Below are 26,734 nucleotides of genomic sequence, written 5' to 3' on the forward strand. Positions count from 1 at the left end.
ATAACCTCAGAAGTAGGGTCTAATCAGTGTGCTGCTCTGTGCCTGGGTTTTGTTCTCTTGAGTTATGTGCATTTTCCACTTTTGCGCCTAACAAAATCTCTGAAAAAATATGAGAACAAACTTTCAGAATGTCCTTCACAAAATGAAAGGCCAGATCCACAGCTGGTGTAAAGCAGCTTCATTGGAGCTACACCAATTTATATCACCTGAAGACCTTGCCCAGAATTTTCAAAGCATTCTACCTCTAATTATTAATTACCAAAATAAAAGCAATGTCCTTATCAAACCTAATTACATTCATTATTTTCTGAAGTCATAATGTGCATTCTATGTTCCTAATGGCATTTGTAAAAACTTAAAAACTGTGCAGCAACTTGAGGTCTTAGAGTATGGAGATCAAGGACTGAGCTACAGAGGTGGATCCAAAGTCCAGCATTCACATAGGGCTTGTTGGCTTAGCAGCAGAGTAATGTTTTTTGGGAACACTTTACAATAGCTAATGTGTACTATTCAGTTTGGCTTCACAGAGCGAAGGGTATTAGTGTGCAGGAGAAAAAGTGAACTTTTTGGATAGGTAGACACTGACTGGAACCATGGATGCAGAAAAAAAGCCCAAAGTTTGATGCTATGTGCCTCCCTGCAGCAATATGTATAGTAAATACAATTTATTCTCATTGGTCTGATTCTACATACCTCACTCACATTAAGATGCATTTAGAAATGGAAGGAGTCACATTTTAAACCAATGGGACTCTTCATGTGAGTGATAAGAAGGGTCATGGTAAGCACGTGCTCCTTAGAGGTGGCTTATGACAATGTAAGGCAGTGGATGAGCTCTTCCCTGCCATCTGTCGATGAACTGGGGGAGAAGACCTCAGGAGCAGACTGTATTTGCATAGACACATCTACTGTGCCTCGGTGATCAGCTGGCAGCACTACCTGGCCAAGGTGATCAACTTTGCCTGGTTTGTGTTAAAATTCACTTAAGTCTTGGATGAAGGAGTAATAAAATGTTATCTTTATTGCATGACTAAAGGGAAGCAAAACTGTTGCTGTACTGTCCCAAATTAATGCTGTGTTCCCTCTCCTCTTAATAAAAGTTTTCTTTTGTTATACACAGACTCAGTGTTTGCAAGTAGGGAAGGAAGCATTGCCTTTTAGAGGCACCAGGTCTGCTGGTGTGTTTTTCCCAGGTTTTGGGGCAGGTGCTTGAGTTTTGTATTGTTAAGGGACCTGTAAAAAAAGACTAAGGAAGAGGTCCCTCCTAACTTTAAGATGTTGGTGTCAAATTCTGTTCATGTATACGTGCATGGGATTCCTGTTATAGTCAGTGGGAGGTGCAAACACCAGCACAAATAAAATTGAGGCATACTGATCTATGACAAGGCAGTTAATACTTTTGAATGACATTTCTGTAATCTATTTAATGCCATATACCTACTAAATTGACTTAAATGGAATTTGCACATTTGGATCCAAGTGCAAAATTTGGCCATTTGAATGTAAATCCTCACTTATACTCCAGCTCTACATTTTAATGGTTTCTTATCCCTATCTATCTTAATTGTACCAGCACACTAGTTAGTTGCACTATATTTTATGGGGAAAAACCATAGTCAGACTATATTATTTTGTCTTAAGGATAAATTAAAGATTTTATTAGCAATCAAGAAAGAAAAAAAACATCCAAAATTCTTCTCTTCACAAAGATGTTATCAGCTGCAGACATGCCTTTCAAATGCTCCAGCAGAATTTGATGTAATTTTTGTTAGTATGGTACCCATCATTGCTTTATGCTGAACAATTAAACTGGTTAAATACATTGGTTCCCTGTGTATAAGGAAATGAAAAGTACACTCTCAGCAAGTTTGTTAGATTTAATTGAATTTAGAATGCACGCTAGAAATGAGGTCTCATTCCTTTTTCTAAATTAGTAGATCATAAGGTTAGTTTAAGCAGAGCTCAACTTTCATACAGTATTTGGATTATGTAGCATCACTTTTGAATGTCTTATTTTACTTTGTTTTTATAGAGTTTCTTGCCAGCATTTAAAAATGCTTTTATTTTGATTGATGCTGTTTTTTGAAGGGCTCTCTTGATAGATTACATGTTTTTGAAGCCTACATTGTATGTGATCTAAAACAGGGATCTGAAAGAATAAATATATGTCTTTTGTGTCTCCTCAATCCCTCACCCAATGTAATGGGCCCTAACTAAAACCCCAGTTTCAAAATGCCCTGAAGTCCAGCATGATTGGATCCAGATCTGACAACATACATAGGCTGGCATACCCTCATATTTATAATAGATCCTACACAATTATCCCTCTTCCTGATCATTTGGCGGCAGATTTTGGTCAATATGCATTATTAACTGCTACAGCCCTCATTAATATGACTGCCAGGGTTTCTTCCTGCACTCAGTGGTTCTAGTTAGTTGACACTGGCATAAAGACAAGCAAAACCTCAGAAAAATGTCAAACAAGAGGCCAAGTGGAAAGCACAGCATCCCCTCTAAAATCAGTCAGTCCAGGAAAAGAATAATAGTTAAGCATTTCTCTCTTTCAGCCAAAGCCCCAGAGGTTAATAAAACACACAAATTGAGTCACTAAGAAGAATGCTCAACTAACCCTGAAGATTTTCAAAAGACACAAGATGAAGATCATCCACATTTATTCTGCAACCATTCAGCACCCATATGATGAAATCAGTGGTTTGTATGAAAAGTTAAATCATCTTCTGGATGAAGGCTGGACGTGGTTCAATAAGATTATAGGAGACTTCTAGACTGAAATTGATATAAAGACAAAGTTGAAAGAAAGAAAGAAAGAAAGAAAAGTGCACATTAAGTTGATGCACTAACTAGCCATTCACATTCTAAATGAAATACATTTGCTGGTAACATTCCTGTTCCCATTTATTCACTTTACAAAATCATCACACAATTTGCCACAATCCATCATGATTGACAGCTTGTGCTCAGGTGGAGCCTGGAACTGCAAAGCTACTGTATAAAAGAAAGATTGCATGGCACCTGCCTATATTCTGTCTCTTTCAAGCCACATTGCATAGTCTTTTATTTGACCAACCACTGAATTCATTCATAAAGCAAGAAAAATGTAAATAATACTGAAAAGACAAATGAAAGAACACTCTGAAAACTGGAATGGGACAAAGCACTTCAAACAGAAAATTTCTTTTGGAATTTGTTGAAGGTAGAGGAATGATTAACATATTTTTAAGAAGAAATAACTACAAAAACAAAGAAGTCCACTGACTGAGACTTTGCAGGACTTATGACAGAATCAGAGAACCTCTTCTTTGTTTCCTGCACAGCCTTTCCATAAGGATCCAACCAGTCTTTATGACACAATAAAGAAGCTTCAGCTTGAGATTTCTGCCACCTGCTCTCTAAGTTTCCTCCTGTTTTATTTGTTGCAGGACACCTGTAAACCCAGGCGATATTGGAACGGAGCCAGAGAAGGAGGCCTGTAGAAAGCACCCAACTGATGTCTGAAGATAAAAAGATGATTATAGAATCCTACCAAAAGCTCAATGGAGTGATCTGTCAAATAAACCATATCTTCACTCAGGACCTTCTGGAAGTACTCTCATTCCATTAACCCTCGTGGACAGTCCATCAAAACAGAACCTGGTCCCTAACAGGGAGTTGTATTGCATGAGGTAATGATCGGTCCATGATTCAGGCAAAATTTCTTACTGTCTGACCTCCAATCTCAGCCGAAAAACTAGATCAAATGTGTGACCTACCACGTGAGCAGAGCCAGTAATCCCCTGGGATAGTCCCATACTCATTATGGTAGCCATAAAGTTCAGACTACAGCCATTATATTTATGAATCAAATTACTGTCCACAAGTCAAATGGGAAGTAATCAAAATGTCATTAGACAGCAAGGCCTTGATTCAGGAAAGCACTTAAGCATGTGTTTAAGTTTATCCCTGTTCAGGAAACTACTTAAGTATGCACTTAACGTCCCATTGAAGTTAACAGGACTTAAGCATGTGGTTACATTCTTTTTCTGAATTAAGGTGCTTTTCTGAATCAGAGCCTAAATGTCCATGATTCAGATTACAGAATTAGTTAAATTAAATTAGAAAAACTAATGTTAAACACTGAAACATTTTAACATCCCTGTTCATTCAGGGTCACATCCTGTTACTGATTTTTGCATGTTAGTTTTCTGTTACATTTCAGATGTATATGATATGAATTTCAGTGAATTGAAACAAAGATGATACAACTAATTTGTGCTTATCTCATGCTGGTGCTAGCAATTCCTCTAACAGGCAAAAACGTGTGGTAGCTTAGTTAACATATCACACACATCAGATGTGTCACATTCTTTGTATGCCACAAAATATTGCATTCCCTGCTCCTTTTATTTGTAATCTAGCTTCTTAGTCACAGTAAACCTGACTTGATGGATGGCTCAGCTGTGAAGGTACATGATCTTTGGTTTGTATATCTATCTTTTGGAAAGCACTGTTTGGGATAATCGATTATGTAACAATCTTTGGATGAACTGTGTGACCCTGGTCTTCCAACAAAAACATAAATGTACTTTAGATGGGGTTAGTCTCAATTTGTTTGCATTCACATAAGTTGATAGGATCATGGTCTGTGTTTGTCAGCTGGAACAACGCATCTTAAAAGTAAGAACACACATATAAACTATAACCCCAGATACCAGACACATCCCTGGCTTGAACAGGGAGAGTGCAGATCTGAACAATCCTCCCAGAGCCAGATCTAAACAGAAGACAGAGGAGGATTTAAAGTGGGATCAAGTGTGCTTCTTATGCTCGAGAGATTCACAGGCAATTGGCAAACAGACTTGTGCATCTCTCTAATAGAGCTTTAACCTAACTTACATCTGAAATTGAAAGGCAAATAAAATATTGTAAAGGATTTTAGATCCAGTACCAAATTATGAAACAAACATTTTTAAAGCACCTTGTGGCATTAGAAAACGTACTACTGATGGGAAGCTATTCCATTAAATAAACCTGATTTTTCCACAAGTTATGGGCGATCTAGACTAGGGGTTTGTCTACGTTTGCAGTGTCACTGTAACATCCTGTGCTACACCTGTTCTGTGAATAAATAGAGGACACCGTTCTCTAGGGCTGTCAATACAGCAGTCTGCACAGGAACTAAGTTAGCTGAAAGATCTGAAAGAAAATGTATGTACCTTTCATAATGTTTAATGTATGTGAAGCTGTTTCCTTATGATTGTAAGAAGCAATATCAGTGCTGTAATTGCAACAAGATACATGATTGTGTATTTGTACTGTAATTTTTCTTCATGGACTTACTATATTTCAGCCAATGACAAAAATATCCAGACTTATTTAATGAAACCTAATGAGCTAGCTTCATCTCTATCAATATAAAATTTATGTATTTGCTACTTTCATTGTATGGCGGTGGACAGCTGAGTGTTGGGGGAGGGATAGCTCAGTGGTTTGAGCATTGGCCTGCTAAACCCAGGGTTGTGAGTTCAATCCTTGAGGGGGCCACTTGGGGATCTGGGGCAAAATCAGTACTTGGTCCTGCTAGTGAAGGCAGGGGGCTGGACTTGATGACCTTTCAAGGTCCCTTCCAGTTCTAGGAGATGGGATATCTCCATTTTTTTTTTTTTTTTTTTTTTTTTTTTAGTGAAGACACTACCTATGCCGACAGGAAAGCTTCTCCATTCAGTATAGGCATCTCACCTCCCTGAGAGGTGATAGCTATGTTAACAGGAGAAGCCCTTCTGTCAACACAGCGCTGTCTACACTGAGAGTAAGGTCGGTGTAACTGCGTTACTCAGGGGTGCGGATTTGCCACAACCCCGAGCGATGTAGTTATACCAACATAAGTAGTGGAGATGAGGGCTCAAGCTTGATCCTACAAACATATACCCACATGGCTGGTTCCAATGAGTTAAGATGGAGTACCTCACAGGAGTAAGCGTGTGCAAGATTAGCCTCCTTTATTATGCATGAGTCAATACTCCCAACTTCTAAACCTGAAGAACATATAGTGAAATCACAGAATATTACTAAAATTCAAGCCAACGGGAATTAAATTTTTTGTAATGAATGAATGCAATTTTGTAATGAAAATAAACAAAGGTTATAAATACAGAAATTGATATGCAGATGGTGATGCATACGTAAATTAATTTCTATAAACACTTGTAAACTTCTAATATACTTCTGAAAAGAAAAAAAGAGAAAATAGACTAGTCTATCATTTAAAGTTAGAGCCAAACTTTGCCCTCAAATATGTCCACACAACTCTCATTAAAGCAAACAAGAATTGTGCACCTATGTCTGAAGGAAGAAATGACCCCTTTCAAAATCTGTTTTTTTGGGTGCACAACCACAGGCCCCTTAAGGGGCCCAATTTTCAGAGGATGGCTGTTTAGTACTTCCTGAAAATCAGCCCCTTTAAGATGTCTCCTGTTGGGCTCCCTAAAACTGAAGCATTCAAAATCCTGGTCACTTTTGAAATTCTTGCCCTAGATATCCTATTAAAGGTAAGGCTTTATTTGCTTAAAGATTTAAAAACCCCACAACATTTTCAGGAGATTATCATACAAATGATTTACCAATGTCTTGTACTGATTCAAAGAAACAGGTTGTTTTCTATATGTACAAAGCTATTCAGAATGTAAAAAATGTAACACCAGGGAAAAATAAACAATGTGATGGTGGTTATTACAAAAGCCACATAGATAAATATTATGGGCCACAAGCTATAGCTTGCATTTCCCCGGTCAGAATGAAATGATGTAATTGCTTGGATGATACATATCCTATTGCAATTTCTGTATTAATTTTCCTTTGCTTCTTTTTAAACTGCATTTCCTTCTCATATATGCTAAAATCCTATATCTATATCTATATATTAAAAATCTTAGCATACAAGTTATTACTGAACCTTTTGTAGAAAACATATTTTAGAAAGTTTTATTCCTGTTAGAATTAATCACAGGGGGCTTAATTCCCATGGGAGTCAGTGTGACTACTCAGCTAGTTAAGTACTAGCCTGGGTTTAAGTGTTTTGTTGGCTCATGCTCATCACTTTGCAGGATTGTGCCCCATCGATTAAAAAGTAATTTAAAACAGAGTTAACTAGTTCTCAAACTAGGGACTGACTATGAGACTGAATTCCTTACAGATCACATGTATTAGAGAATGAAATTAATTTTGGATTAAAAATGGCTCAAGCCAAATCCCTGGATCTGAACACCCCATTTTGAGGAAAAGAGCATTTCAAAATTCAGATCTGGATCTGAATTTCACAGCTGGACCTCTCTATAACGAATCAATCCAAAACATAGGACTGGAACAACGCTGAACTTTGGGGTGTTTGAAATTTGGATCTAGATCTAAAATTTGTGCCTTGAATCGATCTCTGATTTTAGTAGGAGTTTGTTTCTATACTACTTAGGATCTGACCAGGCTTTATCACATTTAATTTTTTTAAGACCCAAATATAGTCAAAGTACGATCAGGAAACGTAATTCAGTAACATCATAATGGTGATGACCCATCGTGTAGTAGGAAAGAAACAGGAATTAAGTTTCTGATCTAAGTACTTGTGTTTTAGGGTGATCAGAAAAAAGGTTAGAAAAGTTGAGTCTACAGGTGGGAAAAGAAAAACTCTTTGTTAGCATTTAGATTATTTAGATCAGACTGAGCCCTTGTATAAATGGGTGCAATTCCAATTATTTCAATGCCTGCTCCTAGTAGGTCTCAATTGCGCCTTTGTCTTCAAATGAAAACTTTCTCTAAGCTTTTTCCTTGTTACAAACAAATGTAGGCTTTCCTAAAATATATCCAAGTGCTAATACCTGCAAAATTGTCTAAACTTTTATTAAACTTCTGATTCATTAGAAACAGATCTGTAGCAATCCTTGAATATCCCTCTAAAACTGCCAGAGCTGCAAAAATTTTAGAATTTCTAGAAATGCATTTCTCCAGGTTTATTTTTTTTAGTATTCATAAACTCATTGAAAGCTGATCTGTACTTTGTTCAAGTCAGATTTTGCCATATGTTAACTTTTCTATTACCATAATCTCCTTTTCCAGGTACTTTTCCGTTGGATGGACTTCCATTCTTTTGGAATTGTGGCATTTTTCATAAACTATGAAATCTTTTCAGACAGAAGTGTTTTTATCTTGTTTCCCCCATACGGCGGCACTCTTGCTGCTTTCTTCACTTGGTTTCCTGGGTGTTTTCACTAGTTTTTTAAGTCATCTTTAATTATCTTTCACTAATGACTTTTCTATCAGCACTTTTAGATTATTTTATGACTAATAAAATATTATTTCCAAAACAGTCTCCTGGAAATTTTATGGCAACTCAATGCTTTCTACATTAAAATTTTAAAATCTTTACTCAGACATTAGTTCATAAATCCAATAATCACTGTTTTGTGACAACCAACTTAGAAATGTCTAGCCACTTAGCCCAAAGGAATTCTTTTTTAAGAGTTCTGATTTCTTTGGGACTCTAGTCCATTTTTTTTCAAAGATCTTTCATTCACTACAAAAGTGCTCTCTTATTTCTTCCTACTATTTTCTTCCCTTGAGACTTTCATTGTGATCATCTCTGTTTACAATGGTGTCAATGTTGACAAATGACACACCAGTAGTGACAAATACTGTCACAGTTTGTAGCTATGCCATAAAGAGCAGGAATTTAGCATGTGAGATAACAGCTTGGGGATTACAATATAGGAAAAACAACCTTTTAAAACTTTGAATAGAAACCACAATGCACTCTAATTTACTGTAGAATAATTGAGTTTGTCTCTATTCTTCATTCTTATCAAACACTATTATTAATTATTTTGGAAACTTTCATGCAATTAAAGCATATCTCTTTTCTACCTGAAAACAAACATATACTAATTTTTTTAATAACAGGTTTAATGCTAGTAACTTGTGGCTTGTTTAATTCAGAAGCAACAACATAATAATATCTATATGTAAAAGAGCACATATTATTTTATATCTCTATCTCCAGTTTTAATTAATTGCCTATAGAAAATAACTTGATAATTTACCTGTAAATAGTATATTTGTTTAGGAATTCTAAGATACATACAGTAGCACAATAACTAGCTTACTTCCTCAAAATCATGGTCAGAAAGAAAGCAAAACGACATTTTTACATGTTAATGAAAAATACACTTGACAGAACACAGTAATATGGTAGAGCAGAATCTGTTAAATGCAAAGCCCTTAAGCACTGAGAATGTCAATTAATTAATAGCTATTGCGCTGGTACAATCTTCATTACTGGGCAATCAATAAGCTTAATTTTTTTGCTTTTTAATACTTGAATATGAAATGGTTTAAAAGTAAATGCATTTTAAGACATGTTTTGGTAAAGTCAATAAGTGGCTATTCTGCTGTCCTGTTCTCTCTCTCTTTAATTCGCCACAATTATGTTATGCTTCATTAGCTTCCATTTTATTATACAAGACAGTGAAATTTATCATGAGCACACATTAAATGGTGTGACTGCAGTTTCCTGCAATGGGCAATGTAATGATTAAAAAATGTGTCTATAACCTTATGGCCAGTTGGAAGGATGCCACTAATGTTTCAGAAATAATAGTCTTGGATGATGTGTTATTAGGGGGTTGTCATTTATATTCCCTGTGGTAGAAATTGCATATGTGGAAGGAAAGAAAGTGTCATATGATTAGCATTTGCAAATATAACTTGCCTCATACCAACCAACTGGCTTCACTTCCCTTTTCAGAAGAACAAAAGAAGATCAATGTTGATTTGGCTACATCACACCTCTTTCATTTGAGAAAGAGGAGGTCTGGATCCTGCACTCCTTATGTTTGCCTGAATAAGATGAGCTTACTCTAACCTGTTCTTTCCTTTGCATTAAACAGAAACTCTGACACAGCTGTAAATAAAATACTGTACTTAGGCTCTATTAATCTGTGCAAGTTTACATTTTACACTCAACATTCACTGCTGGGAAACCATCCAAATTTATATCATGTTTCCAAGTTAGCTAAGTCTGGCTATTAATAATAAATTTGTGTTGGACTGATACCACTAGGATAATAATGATACTCAAAAATATAAGAGCAAAAGTCTCTGTTAAGATTCACATGGCAGAGTTCTACACTAATATCCTTTTCTCCCTCCACAGTCTCCCATTAACATCGTTTGGGATTCTGCACATGAAAAGAGAGCAGAATATTAGAGACAATATCCACTAAGCAGGTCTGAGAGTAGAAGCTTGTACCACTTGTTACAACATAAATACAATTGCAGTAAACCGGTTAATATTAGTTTGGGCATCTAATTTCTCTATGCTAACTCTTGAGGCAAATCAATCTCCTTTAAAAATGTAACTCAGAGTTCATATTTGTAAATTAAATGGGTGAATAATAATCCACAATAAGAAATAATATTTGACCAACGTTTGTCAACTTTTTGGGATAGGGATCATCTTTTTGTTCTGTTTGTTCAGTACCTAGCATAACTAAGTCCTGGCCCATGACTGGGTTCCTAGGTGTTATGGTAATACAAACGTACAAAACCAAACATCAATGAATGGAGGAATGTTGATTACAGATGGTTTAAAATGGTACTGGGAAAAACTGTACTGGCACACTAATTCCTTGAAAGCACATGTTCACTCACAAATCCCTTCGCAAAATGGGTGGGTGAGGATGAATTGTTTAGGGGTACTTGCAGTCAAACAAAAAAATAAAAGTCTTTTGGAAATCATTCTATAGTCTCCTTCCATAGGAGATATGCATGTACCCAAGAACAAAAAATGCACCGTATCTTATTCCAGAACATTACAAAGGCTAATTAATATCGGACATCACATTGATTTTTGGAATGGATTCACACCTTAGCTGGAAATTGGCTTTTTTTGCAGGTTAATGGAGCCGGCAAAGCAGTGATTACAGTAGCAGCTACTTATTTCATGAACTGTTAAATGGCTTGGATAATAAATGATGTATATTGCTTCCAAACATGTAAAAGAATAGATTTTCTACATTCTGACAGAATAAGTATTATTTTAATACAGCAACAAAGTCTACTGAGGATGCATAAATCTTATGTGGATAAAAGTGAATGAATTAGATGTGCCAGATTTTATTTTCTACACTAATACCCCTAAAACCACAAAAACTTTTCAACATAGGATGGGCTTTTGTTTATTAATTAAAAGAATAGCAATTACCAAAGCATTGTCCTAATTATCATCTACTGCAACCTCCTCTCTGGCCTCCTTGACACAAATTGCCCCTACTTCAATCCATTCAAAATGGAGCTGGTAAGATCACCTTCCTGACCTGACGTAATGGTCAAATGCTCTTTGAATCTCTCCACTGGCTCCCCATTTTCCACTGCATCAAACTCAAACTTTTTGTCCACACTTTCAAGATGCTTCTTAACTTTGCCCCTCACCACTCATCTATTTTTGTCACTTATTGCCTCACCCCTTGCTTTGCCAGTGATGCCTTGAACATCCGTTTGCTTCTCCTACAAATATCTTTGCTCTTCCAGTGTTAACTTCTGCAGATCATCAAGGTTCTTTGCTGGAGAGAAAGAAACTGTGTATGACATAAAGGAGGGGTTTCAATCTTTTTCACAGTATGGATCACATCTCAGTAGAGCAAATGTCTTGTGTCTTCCTTATCAACCATGATTGTGCAGCTTCCCAGTAGCAACTACAGCAATTGCTTCATTTGTTGAAGTAACACTGGGAAGTATTGTTGTGTTTTTAGCTGTCTATAGTATGATAAGCGCTTTGTCCTTTTAAAAAAAGTTAATCATGCTATTTCCCTTCCCATCTGTTTTGTTCTTCTTTTCCTGCTTCTCCCTAGTCATACTCTTCTTCTGCATCTAATTCTTGTTTGGGGGACAAGAAAAATATGTTTCCTAGTCTTATAGCCCTCCTCTGAACATGCTGTATGCCTCTGTTTTGTCTTGCTTTCCTGGACATTCCTCTTCTACATGCAGCTCCAGTCCCATTAACAACTCTTGACCCCTCTTTTGCTGGAATCCCCATTCACGCTTGTACCTTCCGTCCCTTCCACTCCTATGGAGTTATGCCCTCTATTGAGGCAGCGGGGCTATATTCTCCTCTTTGTTGCCAGCTGTTTCGACCCACGTTCAGCCTCCTCTTTGCTGTTCTGAAACTGTGGTCCATGAAAAACTGGCTAATGGTTTGTGGGGAGTGGGCAGGTCATATGATTTTGGCTTCTCCAACTTGCAGAGGAATCCGTACTTTCCCCTACTGCTGCTTCCTGAAGGGTGCCTTCATATATGGATCTGACTCAGGAATACACAGATGGGAGGACTGTCTCCTCTCTGACAAGTTTCCCCTCTTCGCCTAAACCACATGTGGAGGCTTCCTGGGCATCTATATGCACAGTTAAGGAAGGTGAAGGATTGGGGGCCAGCCAGTCTCCACAGCATGCTTCCAAGTTATTGAAGACCAAGTCTGCAGTAAATAATGCAACTTCTTCCCTGTGCCATGGACCTCTCAACTCCCACTGGTGCAGTGACTGTTGCAAGACCTGTGCTGAGAACAGAGTGCAAGGCCCCATAGGATGGGGGTAGTGACAGTGTAGAAATCTCCTGAGGATTCCCCCAGAGCTAGAGGGACTGGTGAGATTAGGAAGCTGAACACCCAAACTCTTCCATAAGAAGGGGCAAATTCCACCCTCAATGGTACAATTTCAGGCAAACTCTGCACACTGTTATAGGATTAAGCAGATTCTTGATTAAATGTTTTCTAATCCATAATAGGTTGCTGAAATCTGGAAAGTGATTGTTTTGACTAAAAAACACAGTTTAGCCTTCTGAGGGATTATTCTCTCATAGACACATGTGATGGTTGAGTGGGTGGAAAGAAAACTGGAACTGACAGGAAGTTAAATCCTTCCCTAATATAGATGGAGATGAACATCCTTGATGACTGGCTACTAAAAAGAGAAACATGTAATGGGGAAGTTAATTTTATCATTGTTAAAGCTTCAGCTGTTCTTCACAGCTTTGATGATCCTTGTGGCTAAAATAAGCTTGTTAACCAAAGCTAAAATTCTGGTTTTCAATGCTGTTACACTACGTTCTTTGGCAAAAGGACTTTCATTTTAGCTGTTCAAGTTTATGATTAAGTTTTACATCAAAATAAAGTATTAGTGTGAGTTGTAGTAGTGCAGAAGAACAGATGCATTGCAAATGAAAGAATACTTCATAGTTAAATAGTTACCTGAAGCTACGATAGTCTGTTGCTTTCCCTTCCCCCCAGTTCTGCTTACTCTGATTTAATTCCTAGTTCAATTGGCTTAATCAGTTTATTATAAATATAGTATAATAATTACAGTATACTCTATGAACCTGATGATCATTACAGGAAAGGAGCTCTTAGTTGAGTGAGGTGCATTCAGAATGTGACTGTTTACAATTAGTGTCCAAATCAGCAAAGATTCCTAAATAAGAAGTGCAGTAGAGAGACTACAAGTGAACCAGTCAATAATAATACTTCCATCTAAAAGTCTCAAAACACTTTACAAAAGTAGTTAACTATTATTCCTGTCTTAACTATTGAGAAATTGAGCCAGAGAGCAGATACAAGACTTGCTCAATGTCATGCAATATCTAGCTATTTTAAGATACTTATATGCCCCCCTCATTATCATAGTATTTGAGCACCTCACAATTTTAATGTATTTATCCTTACAACACCCCTATGAAGTACAGAAGTGCTATTAACTTCATTTTACAAATGAGGAACCAAGGCACAGAAAGGCCAAATCCCTCGCCCAACAGGATCACACAATAAAGCTGCAGTGGAACAGAGACCAGATCCCAGTCCTAGGCTAGTGCCCTAACGACTGGACCATCCTTCCTCTCCAGATTTCAGCTCAGTCTCCTTTACTAACCATAATTATGAGCATTTGCAGAGGAAAGGGAACTCACAATTAATTCAAGTTTCAAAGCAAGGAATGGTTTATCCCAAGCTTAAATAGAATACATGGAGGCTTTAGACAACATCACATCAACATTTTGAAAATGACAATTGTTTCTTAGGCAGACAGACAGAAGACCAGAGAGCCATAAATTTAATCATAGGTTTTTCTCAGAGAAGTAGATTTAAAGCACACAAACCATATAGGGAGCTCATTTCTCTAACGCTTTGTTATTTTCTACCATCAGCTCTTCCCCTGCTGTTGGTTTATATTCCTCCTTCCCTCTGTTAAACTGGTTTAGGATGCCAATTAAGTTAGTAATCTCTTACTAGAACTTCTGCTATTCAGTTGGAGTAATTACTTGACTGCAGGCAGCCCAAACCTCAAGTAGTTGTTCCCTCCTAAATCCTGGCAATGGCTGCAGGAGTTCCTGCCTACATAAATCAGGAACTTAACCCAATTCTTACCAGATAGCAAGCAAGGATTATCAACCTTTTATAAAGTGACCCTGAAGCAGATTGTTAAAAGTCCAAAAAGTGCACTGTTTTAGATCTTTTATTTCCTACAGTCCCAACATTACAGAAACACAACCTGCATTCAAGCATTATTGTTTAAACTCATCTACAGTATATGGAAGTTTGCAGTAAATCAGCTCTAACCAAGACCGACAAATGTCAGTGTGGAAATTAAAGTATAATATATAATAATATTTTCCTTAATGAAAACCACTGGAAAGTTACTTAAATAGTCGGTCTTTATTCCAAAACTGACTTGCAAAATGAAGCAAGGACACTATTCAAAAACAGCAAAACATTTTTGTTTTGTTGGCAAGACACTCGTGAATAGTACTGTGCAGATATATCTCTCTTTATGGTGAGAACTGAATAATTGAGTTGCAAACATACAAGGACATAGACAGACATCAAAAACACCAAACAAGCAGAGCTAAGGATACTAGAGCCCTTTGTAAGATAAGTATATTTTATTCATGATAAAATAATCCTGTTTTGTGTGCTGGTTTTGGTTGCTAGAGGTGATAATCTATTTCACTAAATGCAGTTGCAGATATTCTTCATGAAGTTTCTTAAAACGAGGACATATATTCTGATGATTAAATCAGAGTTTGCATCAGATTTGTATTGGGCTCCATTATCAATTCTATAAATTCTGACTACTGCATAGGCATAAGGGCAAGCACTTTTGATTTAGATCAAAGGGATTTTTTTAGGCAGGGTCCCTCTTTTTTTGCTACCAGTATGCTCTCATTTCCTGAATTAGGGAGAAAATATGAAGTTTGTCTCTAATAATGTGGACATTATTCATAGCTACATGGACAAAGTACAGAACCATTTGGTTAAGGGATCATCTGCAGTGTTTCACTTTGCTACCAGAAAATATTAAACACGGGTCAGAACCCAAAGGATATTCTCATCCAGTTAATTTATTCAAACAAACATTTCCTTGCTATGAAAAATACTCTTTGTCAAGGATGCATAGTATTTACATGAAAGAGACAATTGGGTTTTGACTGAACTATCAGCAAAACAATGATCATTTCAATCGCTATTTACGATTCATGACTGAGTTCCATTAGTTTAGGTCTGAACTCATTTGAACACAAAAAGAAACAATTTCTGTAGTATTTGGAGACATCATCTGGTTTTGAGAAGCAATAGAAAAAATAATTTTCTCACTTGCAGCTTGAAGAAACTTAGTATTAAATGGCAATTCAGTAAACAATCAAAAATTCTAAATATGCCATGGTTTATCCATATTAAATTTTTCTGAAGTTACTTTGTTAAATGAGTCTCTACAGACTGAAGAACATTTTATCAGCAATACTAATTTTATGTATTTGTAATATTTTTAATATACCTTGGAAAATTAGATATAATCTTATCTTTTTGCGTGTGATGGTAAAAATACTGCCTTCACTTATTTAGTCTTTGAGTAGAAGAGAAATTTCATAACGGAGGAAAGTTAATTAGGACTTGTAGGTCATGAATAAATGCCACAGTTCTTGTACTTTATTAGCTATTTGAAAGCACTTTTCATAATGTATCTGAAATGCTTTCATTGAGCTGTGCACTGACATGCTAAACACAGTTCCAATATGTAAACTTTCCACATACAGTAATTTGAACTAGTTCCACATAATATATATATCAGCATTAATTAACAGAGTGGATAGTGTCTGTACATCTGTTAGCCATTAGTCTTTACTTTAATTCATTAGATCTTTATCATTTACCTGAACAACTCATCAGGAACAGGCAAATTGAGACATCAGTTCATTATGTCATCTGCAGGATAGTAGAGCCAATGGAAATATTAACCGCTATTGTGTATGCCCAGATTCTACTATGAAACATGAGTCCACAAATTTTGGTCCAAAGGTGGAAATACTTCCAAATTACCCCATTTATTGTGTATTTGGAATTCTAAAATTATTTGGGTTTGGAACGTGCAGGGGTTGGTGGGATATGGTATATTCCATTACAAACAGTTTCAACTAGCATACAGTTAGGTATTTTTTAATATAAATTGAACTACATTCCCTCCGGTTGCCTTCAAGTAGTGGCCTATTTTATTTTTGACATAGAGTGCTATTGGAGTAGTACAATAAATCTACATAGTCCAGCTGGATGCTGTACTTATTTTTCCCTGATGAGTATAGATTGTAAATTTAATTTAAAGTGATATGATTTCTACTGGTTCAACATCATCTTTTATATTTATATCCATCACTGAGGTAATGAAATTTAGGTGGGATATAAAAATGTTCCTGATTAGAAAACATGCTTAAAAATGTTAGCACAAAAGCAATGCAAAGTGTATTGTATATATTAATTCTAAGTCATCTTTTTGGCATTTCCTCCAAAGAAGGTTGAGGTAAACCATCGAATAATCTCACTGTGCACCCCAAAAGCATGCAAAGTGTGGACATATAAAAATACAGCTTAAAATATTTATTTTGGTATTTTTTGCTCCAATTCCACAACTGCATCCTTGGGGATAGACCCCGGAGTTCATCTCTCCATGGTTGTGTCTGTACAGTGCAGTTGCAAGATAGTGATTTTAGATTCAATTAAAAGTGGTGGCAATGACGGGAAGGAGGCTTTCAGGAAAGAAAATGTTTCAGAATAGGAAAGTATGGTAGGATTTAATAGAATCATAGAAATGTAGGGCTGGAAGGGACCTTGAGAGGTCATCTAGTTCATCCCCTCCCCCCCCCCCCACTGAAGCTAGACCAAGTAAACCTAGACTAGCCCTGACAGGTGTTTGTCTAAACAGAGGTTAAAAAACCTTCAATGATGGGGATCCCACAGCCAACTTTGGAAGCCTAATCCTGTGCTAAACTATCCTTATAGTTAGAAAGTTTTTCCTTACATCTAACCTAAATCTCCCTTGCTGCAAACCATGCTGATTACTTCTTGTCCTACCTCCAATGGATATGGAGAACAATTGATCACAGCCCTTTACAACAGTCCTCAATGTGTTTGAAGACTGTTTTCAGTTTTCCCTCAGTCTACTTTTCTCAATACTAAGCAGGCCCATAGGTTTCCTCATAGGTCAGGTTTTCTAAACCTTTTATCATTTTTGTTGCTCCCTCTGGACTCTCTCCAGTTTGTCCACATCTTTCTTAAAGTGTGGTGCCCAAAACTAGGCACAGTACTCTAGCTGAGGCCTCACCAGTGTCGAGTAGAGTGGAACAATTAACTCAGATGTCTTATGTATGACATTCCTGTTAATATGCCGCACAATTTTTCACAACTATACATTGTTGGCTCATATTCAATTTATGATCCACTATAACCCCCAGATCCTTTTCTGCAGTACTACCCCCTCGCCAGTTATTTCTTATTTTGTAGTTGTACATTTGATTTTTTTCCTTCTTAAGTGCAGTACTTTGTGTTTGTCTTTATTGAATTTCATCTTGTTGATTTCAGACTAATACTCCAATTTGTCAAGGTCATTTTGAATTCTAATCCTGTCCTCCAATGTGCCAGGAACCTCTCCCAGCTTGGTGTCATCCACAGATTTTATAAGCATACTTTCTATTCCATTTTCCAAGTCACTAATGAAAATACTGAATGGTACCAGACCCAGGACTGACCCTTACAGGACCCCACTAGATAAGTCCTCACATTTTTACTGTAAACCATCAATAATTATTCTGAGTACAATTTTTCAACTAGTTGTGCACCTACCTTATAGTAATTTAATTTAGACCACATTTCCCTAGTTTGCTTATGAGAATGCTGTGCTCGATTATGTCAAAAGCCTTATTAAAATCAAGATACATCACATCTATTGCTTCCTTCTTATCCACTAAGTCAGTCACCCAGTCAAAGAAGGAAATTAAGTTGGTTTGACATGGTTTGTTCTTGACAAATCTATGCTGGCTATTACTTATCACCGTACTATCCTCTAGGTACTTACAAATTTATTGTGTAATAATTTGCTCCAGCATCTTTCCAGGTATTGAAGTTAGGTTGACTGGTCTATAATTCCCAGAGTTCTATTTGTTCCCCTTTTTATAGAAAGAAACTATGTGTGCCCTTTCCCAGTCCTCTGGGACATCACCCATCCTCTATGATTTTTCAACGATAATTGCTAATGGTTCTGAGGTTGTTTCAGCTAGTTCTTTAAGTACCCTAGGGTGAATTTGGCAGGCCTTGATGACTTGACTACATCTCTCTTATTGACATATTCTATTTTATTCTAAATATTCTCTAACATATTCTGTCTGTTCTTTGCCCATTCTGGCTTGTGTTTCTTCCCCCTTGTTATTAATATTCTGTTAAGCACCTCGTCAAAATTAAAATTTTTATTGAAGACTGAAGCAAAATAGGCATTAAACACTTCAGCCTTCTTGGTATTGTCAGTTATTAGCTCTCCTTCCTGCTAAGTAATGGACCTACACTTTCCTTTGTTGCCCTTTAGAGCTTTGAGGGAATCTATACTTTCCGTGTGATAAACAATAAGAATACACCCATCCACTGTAGGTTTCAGAGTAGCAGCTGTGTTAGTCTGTATCAGCAAAAAGAACAGGTGTACTTGTGGCATCTTAGAGACTAACAAATTTATTAGAGCATAAGCTTTTGTGGGCTACAGCCCACTTCTTCGGATGCATCACAAGTGCTGCATCTCATGAAAATGGAAATGAGAACAGATCCAAATGGTATAATAGATGTATGGATTTCATGAGTTTCACAGTGTGCCACCTATGAAGAAATAGTTGAGAGACTGAGAAATAAAATAACACAACTTTCCAAAAATTTTTGAATCCTTGGCTTGATATAGTAGTTTAGATTATTTTCTGCACTCTTCTTCATAAAGGGCTGATGTTTCAATATGGTATAAGAAATAATTAATAAATACTTATTTGTATTACTGTTGTGCCTAAGAGCCCTAGCCCATGACCAAGACCTCATTGTGCTAGGCATGGTACAAACACAGAACAAATGATGGTCCCTGCGCTAAACAGCTTACCATCTAAATAGGTAGGTGGAGATAAGCAATGAAAGGCTAAAATTTCAAGACTGATGCACAGTATGATATTTAAAGATGAAAATTACAGCTCTCAGACAACTGAAAGCGAAAGAGGAATGGAGATTCATATCACAATATTTCTTCTAACTTGATTTTCTCTTAACCTCTATCTAAAAGGTATCACATAACTAAGGAATCATATGCAAACTGGTAACATGCTGGTCATTGATATTATTGCATGGTATATGTGCAGGTGATATGTGAAAAGTTTTAAATATAGGTTGGAAATATATTCTTAAAGGTATTTGGAGGGTAAGGTTTAAGTCATTTCACCCTAGACAAAGGAATGTGGTCCTGCCTGCTTGAATGTGTCTCCAATGTAAACGGAACAAAGACACAATGAAAGTACATTTACATAAAAAGTAAACAAAGTAATCAAACGAGTGAGAGGAGGGAAATAGCCACTCAATTATCACAATGCGGGAAGGACACTGCAAAAATTAACATGGTATCAGCTCTCTGGCGGATACAGCAAGCTGAGCCCCCAGGAGGGCTTCCTGACTTGGAAAACAAAGATAAATGTTGAGGATATTAGCAGAGGGAGAGAGCCATTTTGGCATCCTTTACCTGAAGAGATAAAAGAACCAAGTGCTTTGAGTTCTGTGTTGGATCCTGGCCAAAGACTGTCCAGCTATGCTGGAAGAACTGTGGTGAGAAAATTAGTCTGAAAAAAAGAAGACTTTTTGCAACAATTTCTGTCTCAATTCCTTCTACTTGGTATCACTTAAATATCTGTTCTTTGTTAATCAGCTTAATCTTCTCTTATTACACAACCATCTCAGTGCAGTGTTCCAAAGTGAAGAGTAAAATCTTCATCTGAACTAATAGATTGGTGCCATGTACTGTCTCTTTAAAGGAGCAGCGAACTAGATACAATTTTCTAAGTGATACAGTGAGACAGCCTGAGCACAGCAGAGGAGATGGTTTGGGGGAGACTCAGGACTGGAGGGGTTCTTGGTGTCACCCTGCAAGGAGTAACCAGGGTGGTGGAAGCCAGGGTGAGGTCATTGTGCTGTAAACTGGGTGCTGGTATCAGGGCTCTGAGCCAAAGCTGCACAGCACAGAAGCACCCAGGATTACAAACAGGGCCAGCGCAACCCATTAGGCAACCAGGGCGCTAACATTTGGGGGGCGGCGACCGTGACGGCCGGATCTTCGGCCACCCCGGTTGTCGGTGGTATTTCGGGGGCAGGACCTTCTGCCGCCTCTGTCGGGGGTGGTATTTCGGGGGCGGGACCTTCCACCGCCTAGAGCGGCAAAAATGCTGGCGGCGCTCCTGATTACAAAGCAACCCCTTACTGGTCTGGATGAACCCCCAAAGCATCAGCTTCCACCAGTATCTATGGGAGTTCCAAGAGATCAGCACCACTCAGGATCCAGACAGAGTCTCTAATAGACTGAGAAATGTCAAATCTTGTGGGATAAGGAACCCTTTACTAATCTGTCAGGGTCTTCAGTGTTATGGCAATGACAGTCTTTGGCAGCTGAACAGATAACTTCTCTAAAGAAGATCAAATGAAAACTGTAGTTGTGTTATAAGTTGGATGAAGTTCAATTAAATTCCAGAGTAGGATAAAAACAAATGCCTGGTGCAAGTCTATAATGCTAATGCAAGTTATCTTTATACCATCAAGCAGTTTGGGAATTTTATCAAGATCTTAGGTAAAAGATATGGAAACACTGTCTTCCACAGCTGTTCTTTAAAGCATCTATGGTATTTTCTTCCTCTTGCTGATCACTTACGGGCCAGCAGGAATTCTAACTGCATATAAAGCACATTTGTCTTCAAACAGGAAGATGTCAAAGAGGACAATTGTTGCTGGCACCAACTAGCATTTCTTTCAGAGTGGTAGCCATGTTAGTCTGCATCAGCAAAAACAATGAGAAGTCCTTGTGGCACCTTAGAGACTAACAAATTTATTTGGGCATGAGCTTTCGTGGGCTAGAGCCAACTTCATCAGATGCATGAAGTGAAAAATACAGGAGCAGGGATAAATACATGAAAAGATGGGGGTTGCTTTACCAAGTGTGAGGTCAGTCTAACGAGATAAATCAATTAACAGCAGGATACCAAGGGAGGAAAAAGAACTTTTGAAGTGGTAAGAGAGTGGCCCATCACAGACATTTGACAAGAAGGTATGAGTAACAGTAGGGAGAAATTAGTAATGGGCTTAGAGTGCAGAGCAAAACATACAGCCCTAACATTCATTTCAATAGTATCATCAATTTTATGCTATGATTTCTATATGGACTACATTTGCATGAGACAGCAGATTATAATGTGGAGATTTTGTGACCTTACACTAGTTTAATTTATGACACTTTAATTCTTTTCTTAGCAGTATCTTTTCCAGGAATAAATACAGTAATCATAACAATAAAATAAGTTACTCTCATTTATTTGGACTGACATGCCCTATTGTTGTTTCTTCTTGCATAAGTAGTCATATCAACATGTCAAGTTCTATTGTTTCCTCTTTTTGCTCCAATAATAATAAAAAGAAATTTTAAATAACTCTAGTGCTGCCAACACCTCATCCCAGATGATATATGTATCACTCCCTGCATGAGTCCCTTAGATGGAGGAAAAGGCCCAGGAGAAAATGTGCTTGTCAGAGGGTGTCAAGTTCCAGGACCTACATAGAGATGCAGTCCTTTTGTGTGCAGTAAGTCAATTTTGACTAAGCACTCTGGCGCTCACGTCTGGGTACATCCTGAGTCCACTGGGCTTGATATAATTCCACTCTGCTCCACACAAAGTGCTCATGCACTACATATGCTTCAAATTTACCCTTCATGAGGATTTATTGGTAACATAAACAAAAGCCATAAACCTCAGGCTAAGCTTTCTCCTGAGGTTGGCTAAGGCATGGATGATGTTGATTTAATTTCATATCAATAGAGATTAAAACAAATCATATCAGGTTGATGAAAGTGAAGATTTTCTTTTTTGGTGATAGACCTAAGCATCTTTGTTTTTACATAAAAACAGAATAATAGAAACTGGAGATGGAGAAAGACCTTTTAGATTATCAAATCTCTCTCTCTGTGGAGACATAACTGTTCCCTATGGTACATTTTCCACTGTTCATATTGTCTAGTTTTAAAAGTCCTAAGTGATGAGACTCCTACCTCTTCCCTTGGGAGATTATTCCACAGCTTGATACATCATAATCTCAAGAAATGTTTTTCCTTATATTTAGCCTAAAATTTCCTTTTCTTAGTTTCATCCCATTACTCATAGTTATAGTCCCCTGGTAGCATTCTACATAATTTCTCTTTGATGCTTAAAGCATTCAAAATATTCATAAACTTATGTCCTGCCTTAGCAAAGCTATTAGCTCTTTTAGCCTTTCTTCAGAATCAATCCTCCAGCCTCTAATATATTTTTTGTTGCTCTTCTCTGAACTGCCTGCTATTTGTTAATATCTTTCTGGTAATGTAATGCTCAGAACTGAATACAATGTTCAGCTATACCATAACCATATGTTAAACAACTCTATTACTTCACTGCCTTATGATATGCTTTGCATATGTAGCCTAAATCTGCACTGGCTGTTTTGTATATCACTCTGCAAACTCATTTATTGTCCCCTATCACCCCTGTTTGTTTTCATCATTATTGCTTTCTAGGTTGCTCCCCATGGTCTTGCATAAACCAATATATACAGGGTCCCATTCATTGGGAAGCCTGTAAGATGCCAGTACAGCCCCAAATGAGTAGTACTGGTCTGGGAGGGGGTGTGGCCAGAGTAGCCAGGAGATGCACTATTTTAGCACATTCCCAGTGCAGCCTCTGCTGGAGAGCCTGGTAGAAACTGTAGCTGCTCTCCCTCAGGAACTTTTGTGGGAGGGTAACGGTAACAATACAACCTGCTCTGTCCCAGAGATGACTCTTCCTGCTATTGCTAGAGCATAGTGGCCCTTGCAGTTGCAAGGAGGTGCAATTTGCACTCTGTGTGCCGGTCAGGGTGACTCTAGCTCAAATGCCTTGGAAAACTTTGATTTGATTATTAGTATTGCAGACTATTTCAAGTCTGTACCAACCAGCACTGAAAAATGGGGCAGATCCATCAGTCCTTACTTGACTAATAGGGGACGACTCTTGTGATTAAGGATTACTGATGTGAATAAAGGTTGAAGGATAAGGTCCATTCTATTAGATCAAATGTTAGGACTAATGATACAACGGCTAAATGCGGGGACCAAAATATACATGTTTTATAAGGGTCCTCACTACCCACATTCCCAAATATGGGGACATGACATCATGTACCCAGGAAACCAGTTCTCCATTTGGTCATCTACACAGCTACGTGAAGGAAACGTTATTCAACTGTGCTCAAAAATCTAACTAAAATGCAGTGGTGTTTTCCACCCTAAGGAATGGCACAGAAACACAGGCTTGCTGTCTGTAAAACATCAAAATATTAGTTTCCATATGAAACACATTTTTGGTTACTCATCAGTTTAAAGTGGTAAGATAAAATAACCAGAATTACCTGTACTGGAGTGAACTATCCCCAGGAAGATCCACCTAGGTCATGTCCTACAAATGTATGAGAAGCACACACATTTAAAGCGATTAGATAGAAAAACAACCCAAAGTGGACAAAGGAAACCTTTAAAAGATAGTCTCAAAGAGAAACTCCAGCAGCGTAGTAGACAAATGCCACCCACTCACATCAACAGGTGGGGGAAATTGATGGAGCCGGGGACACACCCAGTAGAAAGGGAAGGAGGCAGTTGCCAAGGACAATAAGTAGTTCCTCCCATGGGAGTCTCTGGCACCCATTGGCCTGCTGGGGGAGAGGGTTGCTGATTGGCCAACATTCCTCAGCTCCTAGGATTTAGCCCTGCGCAGGGGCCATGTGGAAAGCTCTTTCGGCTCCGTTCCAGCAGCCTGCCCTGCCCACCCAAACTAGGAATGGGAACCCAGTTTGACAGATGCTGTGGGTCTAGATGATTGCCTGTTTAGGGGGGTCAGGAAGGAATTTATTCTCCCATGGACCAAATTAGCAGAGGACCGGGCAGTTTTTTGCCTTCCTCGCAGCGGTGCAAGCCACCGTGGGTTAATTAGGAATGTGCATGGTACCTAGCTGAGGTACTGGGGTGGTGTTGCTTACTTGTCACAGTTTACGGCTGGTTGCCAGTGCAGTTAAGAGAATAAAATGAATGGCTCCCAGAGGTAAAAGATTTGGGATTTTGGGGATGGGCCTTGGGTTCATGTGGTAGGGTGAGACCTTGTGGCCTCTGTGGACCAAGGTCCCAACCCTGCTGCACCCTCTGTCCCTCCTCCGAGGGGGGAGAGTGCTAGGACTCAGAAAGAGCTGAGGAGAGCCTACATCACTTTATGGATTATACGGTAAGAAGCCCTATAATCTTGACTCCAATTATGGGTCATATCATACGGAGCCCTCAAGTCCCTGCACTGGAACCAATTAAATGCCTGGTATACGAGAATATGGGTGATGGGAGGGCAATGCCCTGCCCTTGTGCTAAAAGTTTAATAAAAGTTGCAGCCTGCCGCTTAATTCCATGCATTTGTCTGTCCTTGTTTTGTAGCCGTGTCCACATCAATGCACTTAAGGAAACTATAGCTACTGAATGAACTAATTCTTTATGCATGATAAATAATGATGGAGTGAAACTATTTGAAGATAACTTTCATTGGACTTGAAATGCCAACTGCATCTGCCACACATCACCCACAGTATCAGCTTCGTCAATGAAATATCAGGAGTACCCTGCCTGTATCAGGTCAGGACTACCATAATCTTTATTTGCTAATATAATACAAAAATTGGTGAAAAAACAAAAGTTCTAATCTTATCAAGATATTGTCATATCACTGAAAGCAATGTCTTAAAATACAATAAAATGTTCTCCATTTTTTTTCTCCATTTCTATTTAGAGAAATTGAGTTTATGGATTGTAGTTATGCAATAATTATTAGCGATCTCAGACTACATTACATTAAATGACCTGTAGAAAGAGTATCTCCGGCGCACCTCCCTAGCTGGGCTGGGGGCCCTCGCCATGCCTAGTTTCCACCATAGGGTTGGCCTAGTACAGGTCACAGCCTCTTTCCTGGTAGTGGCCCCACCCTTGGGGGCCTGTTTACTTTACCTCTGGGTGGGGGAAAAGCAAAAGTTTAGGTCAACACAAATTGAGCCCTTCATGGGGTCAATAACAAGGCAACAAAAAGCCTGAGGCACCAGTTTACTTCAGGGGTGCCTGGGTAGCAGCTTTGTTGAAGTCTTTATGGCTAGGGGGCCAGGTCAGACCCTCCCTACAAGGCTTACCCCTGAGGTTTGCTAGACTCCTTATAGAGCTGGACAGTTTCTCGCATGAGGGTTCTACCTGCCATTGCAAGAGCTACTCTAGTCACTCCCTTCTGAAGACTTCCCCCCTTGTGTACTGCAGCTTCCCCCTTTTACAGCCCTCCTCCCTACCGTGCATGACTGACAGCACCAAAAGGGCGGGGCTATTTTAGCACACAGTCTCTCAGGCCCCTTCCCTGGCAATGTAGGGTTTATACACTCCAACACATAGCCCCATTCCTGCAAACACTTATGCACATGCTTAACCGTAGTCAGGTGAGCATGTCTTTAAAGTAAGCATGTGCATAAGTACTTGCAGGATTAGAGTCTATGTTCAGAAAATACTCTTTTAAAATTGATTCTCAAGATATGATCTTCATGCCTGCTCTTAGAAGGGGTTACTGCTAAGATAACTTACCCAGTCTTTTCAAAGAACTTCTGTCTGAACTATAGAATTTGCTTTTCTTTCCAGGAAAAAAGAGAATATTTCCTTTCTCAGAGGAAATTCCTAAGAGAGTAGTGAAAATATCTCAAAAGGCAGCCGCACACTCTGAAAGGAACAACCTAACCCACTCCCTTAAGTTTTATTCTGATATTGAACAAAACCCTGTTGACTCCGCTTGGATGGAGAGAAATAATATAATTAACTATCAAACAATATACTTAATATTGGTAAATACATCTATTCAAGATAATCAGCTTCAATTCTTGTCTATGTTTAGTTTGTAGAAGAACCTGAATGCAACGTTTTATAATAAAAAATCCTGATAGAAATACATACCATTTATGCATTCTTTAGACGTGAGCTTCTGAATCAGTGCACAAATAAAAATTAGTTTTGTGCAACCCTAAAAAGGTTCAAAATTCAGATTT

At 38.1% G+C, this 26,734-nt stretch overlaps 1 protein-coding gene across 4 annotated transcripts in view; it reads right to left on the bottom strand.

The window, feature by feature from the left end:
- Positions 1-26,734, bottom strand: part of PACRG (parkin coregulated) — a 461,469-nt gene that overhangs the window by 25,040 nt on the left and 409,695 nt on the right. The window contains exon 6 of one of the 4 annotated variants that reach the window (XM_054021339.1): positions 24,041-24,087. The exons of the other annotated variants lie outside the window; for them this stretch is intronic. Within the exon in view, the coding sequence (XP_053877314.1) occupies positions 24,056-24,087 (32 nt within the window). The 3' untranslated portion in view covers positions 24,041-24,055. The remainder of the gene's footprint in view (positions 1-24,040; positions 24,088-26,734) is intronic. 4 annotated transcript variants of the gene reach the window in all.

This window comes from Malaclemys terrapin, chromosome 3 (assembly GCF_027887155.1).
Source record: "Malaclemys terrapin pileata isolate rMalTer1 chromosome 3, rMalTer1.hap1, whole genome shotgun sequence".
Lineage (NCBI taxonomy): Eukaryota > Metazoa > Chordata > Testudines > Emydidae > Malaclemys > Malaclemys terrapin.